The sequence below is a fragment of the Python bivittatus genome, unplaced genomic scaffold, assembly GCF_059951505.1.
Source record: "Python bivittatus isolate LINGU-HERP-01145 unplaced genomic scaffold, Pbiv_v1 ctg000370_np1212, whole genome shotgun sequence".
Lineage (NCBI taxonomy): Eukaryota > Metazoa > Chordata > Lepidosauria > Squamata > Pythonidae > Python > Python bivittatus.
Genome location: NW_028277062.1, coordinates 2908856 through 2921735, shown reverse-complemented (window position 1 = coordinate 2921735; position 12880 = coordinate 2908856). Strand labels below are relative to the sequence as shown.

Sequence of the window (12880 nt, the reverse complement as noted above, 5' to 3'; positions counted from 1 at the left end):
ATATATATATATATATATATATATATATATATATATAAATTAAATCTATATGCTGCCCATCTCCCCCAGAGGGCGGCCCTGGGCATGTCCTTATTTATTACGTTTGTCTGTTTTATTGATCGGTAATTCTGTTGAAAGCCCTTTGCAGGGTGGTAACTAAGATAGAGGGCAAGGGGGTGGGTTTCCCAGTGGCTAAACCCCCCCAATGGACAGATGATTCAGGAGGGCCGCTGCTAAGGTCCCCTTCAGCTTTTCCAACTTTGGGGGGACACACAAAACTGCCTTCTGCTGAGTCAGGCTTGCCCCAGCCCACCCTGCGGCCAAGCAGGGCTCTGTCCCAAGGCCTGGGCTAGGCATGTTCCACCCCAGGGGCTGCTGAGCCCCTCCTTTTGGGGGTAACCATCTGCAGGACTCGCTGCTTGATTGCTGACCATGGCTGGTGTCTTCTCCACCCGCTCACCAGCGTGGCACTTTCTTCGTGCCCTTTTACAAGCCCCAACAAAACTGGCGCTTGGCCGCAGCGGGCCCTGCTGTGGCTCAGCCCCCACCCCCTGCACAGGCCACATTCTTCCCTCGCTGTCGTAATGACATTCAGGAGCTCGTTGCCCAACCCTGTTTCCCAGGTAGAAACCAAACAAACTGGGTGAGTCCTGGAAGGAAACCAGGCTGGGGAGCCGCCCCCGCAGAAGCGATCCTGCGCCTCGTTTTCAGTGGCACGTAGATGCGTCTGAACGCACCCCGGGTGACCTGCTGCAAACGTTCCAGGTTTGTTTTCCAGAAGCTGGTCGTATTGTAAAACCTGCTGCTAATTTCTGACTTGAGTCACTGTCTGCGACCTGAATCAGAGGCCTCCCGTAGTGCCAGGCCTCCCAGCACATCAGCTGGGAAGGAGAGGCGCCTCTGCCTATGGAATTGCCCCGGGCCTTTGCAGCTCTCCCTGAAACTTTCCTAAAATTCCCTCATTCCTCCTCCCTGTTTCCCAGGGAGGGACTCGTTTGTCTTATTTAGATGTCTACTGGATGGAATCTCGTCTGCGTGGGAGACAAGCAGAGATGGCGCCGAGGAACCATCTTCAGGCCACGGGAGGTTCCTGAAGAATCCAGCTGGATTTTGGGGGCGGCAAAACGCTCGTGGCCTGATCCAGCTTCAGGTTTCTTCCAGAGCTCTCCATGCCAGGGTTCAGGACCCTCAATTGTAGCATTGAGATTTTCAGCCCTGAGGATGCACCTGTGCTCTACCTTGCTACCTTAAGAAACGTAGTTAATCCAAACCATGGATTAACACCTTGGCGTTACGGCCTGACTCAGAGAAGGTGAGTAAACTGGAGAAGCAAGGCCCTTTCCAAACCAGCCTCAGCAAAGGTGTCTCACATCCTCTTCTGCTCCGTGACCAACAGCACGGCATATCCTGGCCGGGGGAACAAAGCCTGTTTCGGCACCTACCAACCAGCTGTGCCAGCTGTTACTTGCGAGTCACGTCCGCCAGAACCTGGAGACACTCAACGGGGAGGAGAGGCAGTTTTGAGAAGAGCCAGTGACTGGTTTTCACCAGCAGCATCCCCACAGGGCTAAACTGATGTGGCTGCTGAGCCCCGAGGTGGCGAGCAGAGAAGCCCCACGTTCTCTTGGCTTCCATCTTTTCCCCAAGCCCGTCTCCCTCCATGTATGAAGGAATACAGCACCCAGCATGCCCAGCCAAGGGAAGGCACCAGGCTTGGAAAGATTAAATCTAGTTAATCCCCGACTCTGAATTGCTGAGAAGTTACACCCTTTGGTGCCCTTCACACCAGCTGGCCCCTGGCATAGCCAGCGAGACAGAAGTGCCACGCCGTCTGGCCCTTCTCATTCCTCAGTCTCCAAAACTGGCATATTCCTGCAGCAAAATCAGATTACTTGCCTAATTGATGCTGAGTATGCGATCTGAATGTTGTGCATCGCAGAAACTTTTAATGCATGGATGTTCAGAACATACATAGAGGCTGGCGTTGGAGCAAAATGGTTTCTCTTAGCCAAGCTTAATTCAAGCGTCTCAAAGTTGTCCCCTTCAGCTAAGTTTTCAGCCAAAGCATATTGTGGACCTAAATCCTATATTAATTGGTCAGACCTGTACCACTGGCTTTGGTCTATTCAACGCTAGAAAAGGCCCCATTTTCGATCTCTAACTATGCACCTTTTGCCCCACTGAGCAGAAATGCCACGTGTTCTCACTCCTTTGGGGGAAATGGTCAGCCAGGGGCCTGACGGGGGCGGAGGGTGGTGCAATGCACAGAAAAATGGGGCAGGGCTTCAATCCCACCATTTTGACTTTTTTGCCCCCCTCCCAGCTTCTGGATAGCCCCTGCTGTTGGCTATAGATAATGAACGAAATGAGCAGCTTCAGTAAGTTAAGTGAAAGGTTTGGAGAAAACCCGTTCAGGTGGTCGTGGGGTGCAGGAAAATAGGCTGCAGAGATTGATTGGGGAGGGGGTCTGTCAGGGACGCCAGAAGAGAGGACAATATGGCAGAAAGGGGGGAGGGAGGCAGAAATGGCCACTGTTTGGAGACAAAGCAAGTAATGGGGGTGCCAACAGAGCCCAACTGACCCCCAGATGTTCCGGGAGGCTGCTGAAGGCCAGAAGTCACGCAATCCGACGTGCCAATTCTGCGGATGGAAGGGAGGAGCTTGGGAACAAAGCGGGGAACCTTGCCAGGACCCAGTCCAAACCGGGATCCCCTGGACCCACCACCAGCGACAGCCACCGCCTCCCCTTAAGTATTCATCTCCATCTCGCAGATCCAGCCGTAGTCGCGGGTGCAGTGGTCGTCGTTCCAGCAGCCGTCGCGGTGAAGGTGGGCGCAGTCCTCCCCACCCCCGAGGCCGTGGCCGTACCAGTCGTCCGGCTGATCGGCGCACCAGTACCTGAGTCAAAAAGACGGGATTGGTTCCTTGGGTGTATTTGTGCCTTCAAGCAGAATAAAACCAGCGCCCCCCCGGAAAAAAAGCCATCCCGGTTCACAGAGGGGAATCCACAGATCACGTTCCATGGAGAATCAGAATTTGGGGGGGGAGCAGCACCACAGGGTTAGATCCTGGCCCCCGCCCTCTTCCATATTTTTACTAACAACTCAGATGAAAAGCCGGAGCAAGCATGCCTCAAATCTGCAGATGGCCCAAACTGAATGGCAGGGTTGCTAACGACCGAGGCAAGAGAAATAAAATTCAAAGCAGTCTGGACCGGTTCTAGAAATTAAACCATAAAATGAAATGTAGCAAAGGAAAAATGCAAAGTTCTCCATTGGGGAACCAAACCAAATGCCCAGAGAGACACAGAGGATGCCTGCCCCAGAAATACTGTAATTTTTGTGGAAAAGACGCTGGCACTTGAGTTGGTTGCAAAATAAATATAAATTTGTGGTGCAACCTGGCTGAAAAAAAGGCCAAGGCCACTTCGGACTACATGAACAGACGGGTGTCCGCAAGGTGTGGTCAACAGAGTCAAGATGGTGGCACCAGGGGATGGCCGAAGCTCAGAGGAGTCAACTTGACTTTTTTGACCAGACCCTGCAGACCCCCCTGTCAGTAGAAATCTATTTTAAAAGCCCCAAAAGCATTTGTTCTCCTCAATTGTGCACTTGCCAGACCTGAACCCAGATCGAGCATCCCGTTTTTAGAAAAATTCAGGGAAACTGGATCTGGTGGCTCGAAGCGCCCACAGGAATGGTCTGGGGAGGGCAAATATTTAAGTCCTATAAAGGGCGACTGAAGGAGCTGAAGTTTCTTTAGCTTTGGAGAGAGAAGAGCTGGGTGGGGAGAGGCACAGAGTAACCCTCTTGAAATCTCTGAAGGGAGGCCACGCAGGAGAAAAGGCCAATTCCATCTCTTTCACCAAGAATGCAAGACTGAAACGGGACCTTCTCCTAAGAGGAAAGAGCAGCTGGACCCAGAGCCGTGTTTCTCAACCTCGTCCGCTTGAAGATGGGTGGGCTTCAACTCCCAGAATTCCCCCGCCTGCCCTAAGCTGGCGGTTGGAGTAGATGGCCTCAAGAGTTCCGCCCAAGGGCTTCCCCAAGGCTGCTAGCCAAAGGCATTCTGGGGGAATCCCCCCCAGTGAACTTACTGTTGCTGAATGGCGTAGGGCGACCCGTCCACCCACTTCCAGCTGCCACTGGAGTCCGTCAGCCCGATCCACATGTACTGAGGCCTCACGCGCACCGCCACGAATTGCTGCCATGAGAAAGGGGAAGAGTAGCTTCAGGGCATCCCAACCTCTCGGTCTACCCGGGTAGGAATGCCCCTCCCAGCGTATGGTAGAGTTGGAAGGAATATCTAGCCCAGTGTTTCTCAACCTCGGGCACTTTAAGATGTGTGGACTTCAACTCCCAGAATTCCCCAGCCAGCATGGCTGGCTGGGGAATTCTGGGAGTTGAAGTCCACACATCTTAAAGTTGCCGAGGTTGAGAAACATGGATCTAGTCCAACTGCGTCTTGAGTCAAACACTGGAATGGGTAGAAACGCCACCACCTACTTGCTCCTCGTAGGAGTTGATGATCACCAGGTGGGCGTCGCGGCTCTCGCACTCGGCTTTGGCTTCCTGCCACGGCTTCCCCACCCGGGACTCCCAGTAGCAGCTTTTCCGAAACGCATCCCAGCCCTTCGGACAGCAAGCCTCCACTCGGTCTGGGAAGGTAGAAAACGGGCCAGGATGAGAGGAGGAGACGGCTTCGGCCATGCCGGACTATGACTCCCATCGCCCCCAGCCAGCACCTCCTCTCCTTCCTCTGGAGAGAAGCCCGGGATGAATCGGCGGGCGTTTGCTAGGACTTGGGAAGGGCGTCAAGAATGGTTTGCTGTGCTGTTTTGGGGGAGCATTGATGGAATGTGGGGTTTAGCTATTTCGTTATGAATTTGCAAACTGCCCAGAGTTCCATGGCATATACGTTTAATAAAGTATTATTATATTCATTCAGTTTATACGGCCGCCCACCTCAAACACATGACTCTGGGTGGCTAACAGAGAATAAAGACTGTTTCTCAACCTTAACAACTTTAAGATAGGTGGACTTCAACTCCCAGAATTCCCCAGCCAGCCTTGCTGGCTGGGGAATTCTGGGAGTTGAAGTCCACCTATCTTAAAGTTGCTAAGGCTGAGAAATACTGCAGTAGAAAGAGACGGGCAGTGCCTTAAGCTGTTTGCACTGCACTCCTGTCCAAGGAAACAATGGGCCCAGCGTCCCCAAAGATGAAAAGGACGCCTCTTCCCATCCCCTGCAATTAACATCTGGAATTCGTCTCAAAGAGCCCTCTCCAGAAGAACCATCAGCCGCTGGGGACCAAGGGAGCGGATCTTCCCATCATGCACTGGTCCTGAGCATCTCCACCACCCGAAGCCCTGCCAGGAAACCCATCGGGGCAGCCCGATGCCGAACGCCGGAAGAGCGTCCGCTCCTCTGGGCGTGGGACGGCGCCCGGAAAAGGCCGGAATCCGAGGCATGGGCAAGGGAGGCCGGAGACACCAACGAAGGAGACGGAGGAGAAGCCTGGATTGGCTTCTCCTCCAGGTCTGCGCCAGGCCTCATTCTTGGCATTCCAGGGCTTCACACGCCCAGCGGGCGAACCTGTTCGATTGTGCTTAAAATCCTCAAAGTCGCAATTCAGCCTTATGTGACTCTTCTGCAGCTCTTTCATCTGGTTTAGGAGGTGTTCTCTGGCTGTGAAAGTGAGCGAGAGCGAGAGAGAGAGAGAGAGAGGGCCTATTTTAAAAATAAAACTATTTTAACGTGTTTTGAAAGACAGGCGCTTTCCGAAGCTAGGTATGAAAGCCCTGGGAGGGAACTTCACCCCAGCTTCACCGCTCCTTCCAGCCAGAATTCCAGCGTGTGGCTGGGCTGGAGTTTTAAGCAGCCTCTGATTTTTTCGTCCCGTCAAGTTTGCGGTTTTCCCACAGCAGCAAGAAGGCAAAGCGTTAGCCATCATCGGAGCAGTCCGTGGCGAAACACATAAAAAACGTGGGCAGGCCAGCTCTGTTCCAGAGAAGGGTTCTGCGTGGAGTCAGGCCGGGATGTCCACCGAGCGCGGCCCCAAAAATAAGGATGCCGGCCACAGTGGTGCATCTTATTTCTAGATAGCAGGGCTGATTTCGAGAGAACGAGGATGCAAACTTCCCCAGAGATGGCAGAGAAACGTTTACAATTCACAGCCTGGACTTTGCAGGCCTGGGCAACCATCTCCTCCAGGAAGGGACTGGCTGTCAGAGGTCAAATAAGACCCTTTCTCTCATCTTTTAGGGCTTCCCCACCCCTCCAAATGGATTGAGGTCCCTATTAATCTATTCCCCCTTCCTTATTTTCCTCTTTGAGGCCCCCCAAATCTGCAAAAGAAGTGGATCGTTTAAGGAAGGCTCTGTTGCACTTCCAGACTGATCAGCCTAAAGCAGTGTTTCTCAACCTCAGCAACTTTATTATGGGATTACAGTCCTCCTACAGGAAAGAACCCCAATTTAGGACCTGCTGTAGAATATGAACTTCCAGTGTTTCTCAACCTCAGCAACTTTAAGATATGTGGACTTCAACTCCCAGAATTCCCCAGCCAGCATGGCTGGCTGGGGAATTCTGGGGGTTGAAGTCCACACCTCTTAAAGTTGTCGAGGTTGAGAATCACTGACCTACATCAACCAGATTGCCATTAAAAGAAGTCATCTATTTACTAAACCTAAAATTGTCTGTGTGGAAGCATTTCAAAGAAAAAAAAATATTTAGAAACCTCGACAGTCCAGGAGCCTCCATGGGGAGTTGGGGTGGGGTGTCAAAAGAGTCAATATTCCTTAATGGTTTTAAAGTAAGTTTTTTTAAAAAATGCAGGTAGGGCCCTGCACGGTACCGACTTGACTTTTTTGACCCCCCCCCCCTACTTTGCATTTTTTACAGGTAAGTTTCTCCACGTAAATACGTTGTAAAAAGCTCGTCAGATGCCATGAACGTGAGTTCATCGGATCAGGGGCGTCTGCAGGAGGAAGAGGGTTTGTCATAAGCCAGGATGACCGCTGCAACTGTGCAATTGAAGCCCCACCCTCTCTTTACGTGGGTGGTGTAATAGTGGGTGTCATCTTGATGTTATTGACCCCTCCCCAAGGATGCTTTTGACAGCCCCCCCCCCATTTTGTCCTGCAAGCCTACAAGGAAGGACAAGCAGATAGAAGGGGTGAACGGTGAACGGTTGTGCCCTTCACAAGCACACACGTGTGTGTATGCGTACAAAGGACACACGCATGCCCACACTTCAACCCCATAGCCCAGCCCTCATCAAAGAATTTCTCCAGACAATCATTTGGGTCTTTTACGATTGGAGAAAACCTGCCCAGGTCTTGCCCTGCTTTTCTGCGTGGGCCGAGGAAGAAACAGAAGACGGAAACTGCCAGCGCCGAACGCCTTAGAGAGGGATTAACCCCACCGAGCGATGAAACGCCGTTTCCCCACGGGTCCTGTGGACGCTCGGTTGGCCTCCACAGTCCGAGGGAAGGTGTAAGGCAGCATTTTTCAACTCTGGGAACTTTATGAGAGGTGGACTTCAACTCCCGGACTGTGGGCGTCCCGCAGAAATTCTGGACTGTTGCCCGTCGGCTACACCCTCGTCCGGGTTGGGCTGCAGCGGCCAGGGACAAAAAGCACTTTGCCCAACCTTCAGAGGGGTTGCCGACGACGCCTGGGGTGACAGAAGAAATCGCCCAATTCCCCAGACGGGGGGGGGGGGGAAGGGAGGGCTGGGTTCAACATTCACTCCTGGGAGCCAGTTGGAGGAAGGGGGGGGTTGCTGGAGAAATCTCCCCCCCCAAAAGTAACTCTGAAAAGGGTATATCTGGGAAAGCGGGGACTTTTCCTGCATCCCCGCCATTTTCCATTTGGGTGGGAGGGCCACGGGGAAGAGCGCTTGGCATTCCCTGGCAAAGCTCCATGGGCAAAGAAGGGGGAGTCGGGACCGCCGGGTTTTGCTCCCGTACCTCCGTTGGCCTCCTCAGTCAGTTGCTTCACTCTCCCCTCCACGTCAGTGAGTCTCCCCTCGGCACCTGTCTCTGCAAGGCACAGATGGAACTGATGTTAGCCCTGCAAGGTAGACCAGACCAGAAGCACCACCAGGAGGACTCCCTCTATCTTTATGGTACGGCGGCAGGAACAGAATCTTGCAAGATGGAAAGGATCCCTCCCCTCCTCCCCTTTTACTCTCCGAAAATGAGGGAGGGTCCCTTCAGAGACGCTTCCCGCGCCCTCTCGCCTTTGGCGGGCTGAGATACCTTGTCCAGTCTGCGGCTCTCCCTCCTGCCTCCCGAGGTCATTCCCACAGACCCTTAGAACTGGGGAGGGATGGGGAGCCCCCCCCACCTCCCCCTGGCATCCCACTGCCCACCTTGCTTCTGCTTGGGGACAGAACCAGCTGAGTCTAGCGCAAGAGTGATGCTAAGCAGAATAAAAGGAACGGAAGAACGAAGCTATTAAGGGGAACCAAGGCTAACCTCGGTTAAGCAGCCCGTTGAGTCAGTCAAGCTTCTTTCGGACGGGTATCTTGTTCTCCCACAGATATGAACTGGGGTAAGAACTCTGCATTTGGGTGCAAAGATTTTTCTGCCTTGACTCTTTCATCCTGAACTGGACTCTCGGTCGCGTTTCTCTGAATCCTGAAGTTGGCCACCTTTGGTCACGGGGCTGCCCCAGACGTGTTGGGAATGCAGTGGAAGCCCCCCGCAGCTGGGGTGGCTGGGGAGTGGCCATGGGGAACGAAGGGCCGAGGATTCTGGCCCTGGACTAGATGACCCCCTGGGCCCCGGCAATCCTCACCTTCTCTGTTTTGAGGATTCTAGAAAGCCGCTTTAACTAGTTATGTCTCTTGGCTGAAGTCAGCTTTGGGGTATATTGTTCATTTTTCTGTGGTACGCCACCCAGAGTCACACGGTGTGAGTTGGGCAGCCCCATAAAATCCATCAAATAAATAAATAAACGTTGTTGGGAGCTAACATTAAAGGAATTTTGCGGGGGCAGGAGGAGGAAGTTCTTCCAGGGTCATTCTGGACTATCTTAAATGCTGTGTGGGGTTTTGTTTTAGAAGCAGCAGCGTTTTTATGGGCCCAAGCGCAGGGCCAGCTCACTTTCATTCCAGACCTGCGGCGCGACACGAGCAGAAACCGGAACCAGACCCAGAGTTTTAACTTCCGCTGATCCCTGCGAGGCTTACCTTGTTTCTGGAGATCCGTGATCTCCTTCCCAGCTGTTTGATTGAGGCTCTCGAGACTCTCCTGGACCTTCTGCAACTGAGAGTTGTAGAGATGGCCTGGGAGGCAACAAGAGGAAGGGAAAAGTCTTGAGGAAGAGGAGGGCCTAATTCTGTCCTAAATGTTGTACCCAACTGCTTTCTTATTTTGCCCCGTCTGCGCTCTGCCTGGTGATCACCTGGTGGTCGCCAGTTCCCTGGCCTTTTGTTGTGCTCCGACCTCTCTTCCGGCGTTGTCCCACACCAGCTCACTCACCTTTGGCCCCAAACACGATGACCGTCACGGTGAGGACGATGCTGAGACCCAGCAGGATTAGAACCAGATGTCGGCTAGGGCAGACACGTCGGCCCCAGGTTCGGCTCCGAGGCAGCTTGGGAGGAGCTAAGAGAAGAGGACCCAAACATGTTTTTTTTTCCCCCAAACCTCAACCTCCACTTACTAATGGCATCTAATGCTTACTCAATCAGCATCTTCCAGCAGGGCTGCAGGGCTGGGATCTTGGTGCACATCTCATGGAATCAGGCATTCAGACTCTAAGTATGTTTGGAGTTCAGCTTCCAAGCGGGACGAGGAAATAATCAGTGCAAAAAAGATGTCTCATGCAGGCCAACCCTTGCTTAATCCAACTGGAAGGTGTAAGGCAGCATTTCTCAACCTTGGCAACTTTATGAGAAGTGGACTTCAACTCCCAGAATTCTGTGCTGGCTGGGGAATTCTGGGAGTTGAAGTCCACTTCTCATAAAGTTGCCAAGGTTGAGAAATGCTGGTCTAAAGCAAAGTGAGTGAAGGAAGGAGACAGAGCAGGTCATAAGTAGAGCAATAGAAATGTCAGTGGAAAACTGGGAGGATAGGAGTAGGAGAGAAACAGGAATCTAGGCCACGGTGGATCTAATAAGAGAGAGGAAGGCACAGGCTTCATCTGACCTAGCATAAACTCCTACTAGGTCCTAGACCTAGCCTATAATTATACTTGTAGAAAGCTGCCTCCACATCTGGCCGCCTTAGAACAATTCACCCACTGCTTTGCCACAATTAGGCGAAAGGGCCACTGCAATCTTAATTAGTAGCTTTCTTTCCCTTTTACAGTGTATGAATGAAGAGACCACTCCAAAGTGCTGCCAAGAGCTATAAGATCAGAGCAGGCTAAACATGTATTCACAAAGAGTCGAATAAATAAAAGGAGCAAACAAATGTATAAATAATCCTGGAACGGGGTCGACCAGGAAGCGCTAAACGAGGCAGAAGCTTTTATTTCAAGGTGCAATAGTCCTTCTGTGGCATTTTCCTAATCCAATTTGGATAACAAATTGGAGCTGCCCCTATATTTAATCACAAACCCCTGGAAAAACATTTTTGGGAAAATGGGGGAGGCAAAGTAAGAAAAACAACACAGTTTGGCATTTAGTAACTAAACCAGAGGCTCCACGTTGCCTGCAAGATATAGGAGAACAATGGATGGGGATCGCTGGCAAAGAGACAAGTGATTTTTAGTTGCTAGCTACCCTGTTCCTCTTTCATGAAGCTCCCTTGCATATTACTCACGACCTTTCAAGAAAGTGGGGGGGCAAAGTCTGCTACAGGACCAGCATTTCTCAACCTTGGCAGCTTGAAGATGGGTGGACTTCAACTCCCAGAATTCCCCAGCCAGCCATGCTGGCTGGGGAATTCTGGGAGTTGAAGTCCACCCATCTTCAAGCTGCCAAGGTTGAGAAAACTGTAGAAGACGGTGCCCACTGGCTAAGAAAGAGCTACAGACTGACATTCAAGGACTGCAGTGCTTATGCGGGGCTAGAAAAAGCTTTGCCAGAACCTGGCTCCTGCGCACCTTTTCTCTTGGGCACGTCATCCTCGTTCTCCGCATTGAAAGCCACGGAAAGATCCTGGTAATCTCGGATCATTTCGAGACGCTTCCTGGGAAGAGGTCCAACCCCCTGGAAACACAAAATAAGGGCCACGGTCGGAGGGTGAGCTGAGCTTGGCAGAAATCGCCCTCCTTCCCTTTCTTCCGGAGGGGCTTCTGGGCCACCTGGCTTTCGGGCTCTGCCTCCTGAGCCAGGGGCCTTGAGGGCATCTCCTTACCTTTTTGTCTCAAGGAAGGACGCCCGGAAGGCAACCTGCACCCTTCTTGCCAAAGTCACCCCTCCTGGCCGGGGCCAAGTCTTCCAACCTCCCGCACGAGTCACTGAATCCCTGGTAGGAGCAACAGAGAAACCAGGGATGAGAAAGACTCGGGGGCTTCCTGCAGCACCTAAGAAGGTCCCATCAGGGCAATGCGACGTCTGCACCGTTCCCTGCTTCCCTTTCCTCAGGAAAAACAGGCAGTCCCAAGAGGGCCTTTAAAGATGAGTTTTTCATATATCTGCATTGATGAATGAACCTAAAAGTCTCCTTTTAAGAGAAGAGATTTCCCCCCTCCACGCTCACATTCTCTTGCCTTGGATATCCAGCCTCCCTCTCTGTCTCCATACCCTTAAGTTTTAAGAGACCTTCCCTTGCTGTGTGGACTCTCTGAAACCCAGTCCTTGGTTTTACCTCCTGGCCCTTCTTGGTGCTTGCAATACCAACATTATTTGCAGTTCTGGGGGTAGCTGATGGTTTGAGGACGCTCCTTCCGTCTTTTAGCTTCTGTATATATTTTTATCGTTTTTTGAATCCCTTTTTTTTTTACTCGTAAGCCGCCTAGAGTCACTTATACAGCGAGATGAGCGGCGTACACATTTGATGAATGAAATAAATAAATATAAAAGGCCAACATGGCTTCTCTTCCAGAAGAGAACCGCAGAGACCGCAGAGGTGACTTCCAAACTGTTCACCTCACCTTATTTGTCATGGGGGAAACAGCCAGTGTCCTCTCTATCCGGCCGACCCACTGGCCGGCCCCCGCGAGATTTTCCGAGGGCAGGATTCCTCCCATCTGGGGTTCTGGGCCCCTGGCAGCAGGGAGGGAATAACCCAAGCCCCCACCCCCTTCGCACCCTCAGAGCCTCCCCAATTGTCACGTATACTGCAAAAGTCAGAAAATCATCACGCACGCCTAATCGTATCCTCTCTTCTGCATTTAAAGCCGCTTCACGAATGCACTTCTTGTCCTGTCCTGGACTGTTTGCCCGGACCCTGGAGAAGGGCCCCTGGCTTGCCAGTCCAGGGCCAAGCACCCCGAACCCCAACCCTAGAGGGAGAGAGAAATGGGTACAACCTGGCCAAGGCTAATCCTGTCTTATCTGACTGAGGTTCCAGGGGCCCCTGGTCCTCACCCACCAGCGCCGACGGTTTCACTTCTTCCTCTGTTGATCTTTGCACTGTCAATATGTGACTCTCTGCAGGGTGTTCCAAACTCTCCAAAAGTTTGCCAAGCTGTGCCAGAAGGGAAGCGCCTCGCTCGTTCTGCAATGGGTCATTTTTATATTGAGCTCAGCTCCTCCCTTGGCTCCCTCCCAGAAGTGAAAGCGAAGCCCCCGTGGCCACCCCTTCGGAAGAGCGTTTCCCCAAACATAGGAACCAAGGAGTACACAAAACGTTATGCAATACATGCAGATCACAGACCGTACAACTCTCAATAAATACTCGTGTTTTTAGCTGGCGCAATAGACGCCTTTTCTCGATGCAGAGAGACGAGGGTGGCTTTGGGCCACCTATTGAGAAAT

The 12880-nt window shown here is 52.2% G+C and overlaps 1 protein-coding gene across 4 annotated transcripts; it reads right to left on the bottom strand.

The window, feature by feature from the left end:
* Nucleotides 1-1924: 1924 nt before the first annotated feature.
* Nucleotides 1925-12631, bottom strand: LOC103056520 (asialoglycoprotein receptor 1-like). Of its 4 annotated transcripts, none has more exons than XM_025175299.2 (10): nucleotides 12495-12631; nucleotides 11316-11426; nucleotides 11062-11167; nucleotides 9492-9617; nucleotides 9200-9295; nucleotides 7974-8045; nucleotides 5596-5688; nucleotides 4506-4657; nucleotides 4097-4203; nucleotides 1925-2898 (listed from the first exon to the last, which is right to left on the bottom strand). In XM_025175299.2, exons 3-10 carry the CDS (start codon nucleotides 11132-11134, stop codon nucleotides 2748-2750), a joined length of 870 nt encoding a protein of 289 aa, XP_025031067.1. In that variant the 5' UTR covers nucleotides 11135-11167; nucleotides 11316-11426; nucleotides 12495-12631; the 3' UTR covers nucleotides 1925-2747. The 4 variants fall into 4 exon arrangements, with proteins under 4 accessions (XP_025031067.1, XP_007441702.1, XP_025031069.1 ...); XM_007441640.3 differs by having other exon boundaries at nucleotides 12433-12620; XM_025175301.2 differs by having other exon boundaries at nucleotides 12491-12617.
* Between the last annotated feature and the right edge of the window lie 249 nt (nucleotides 12632-12880).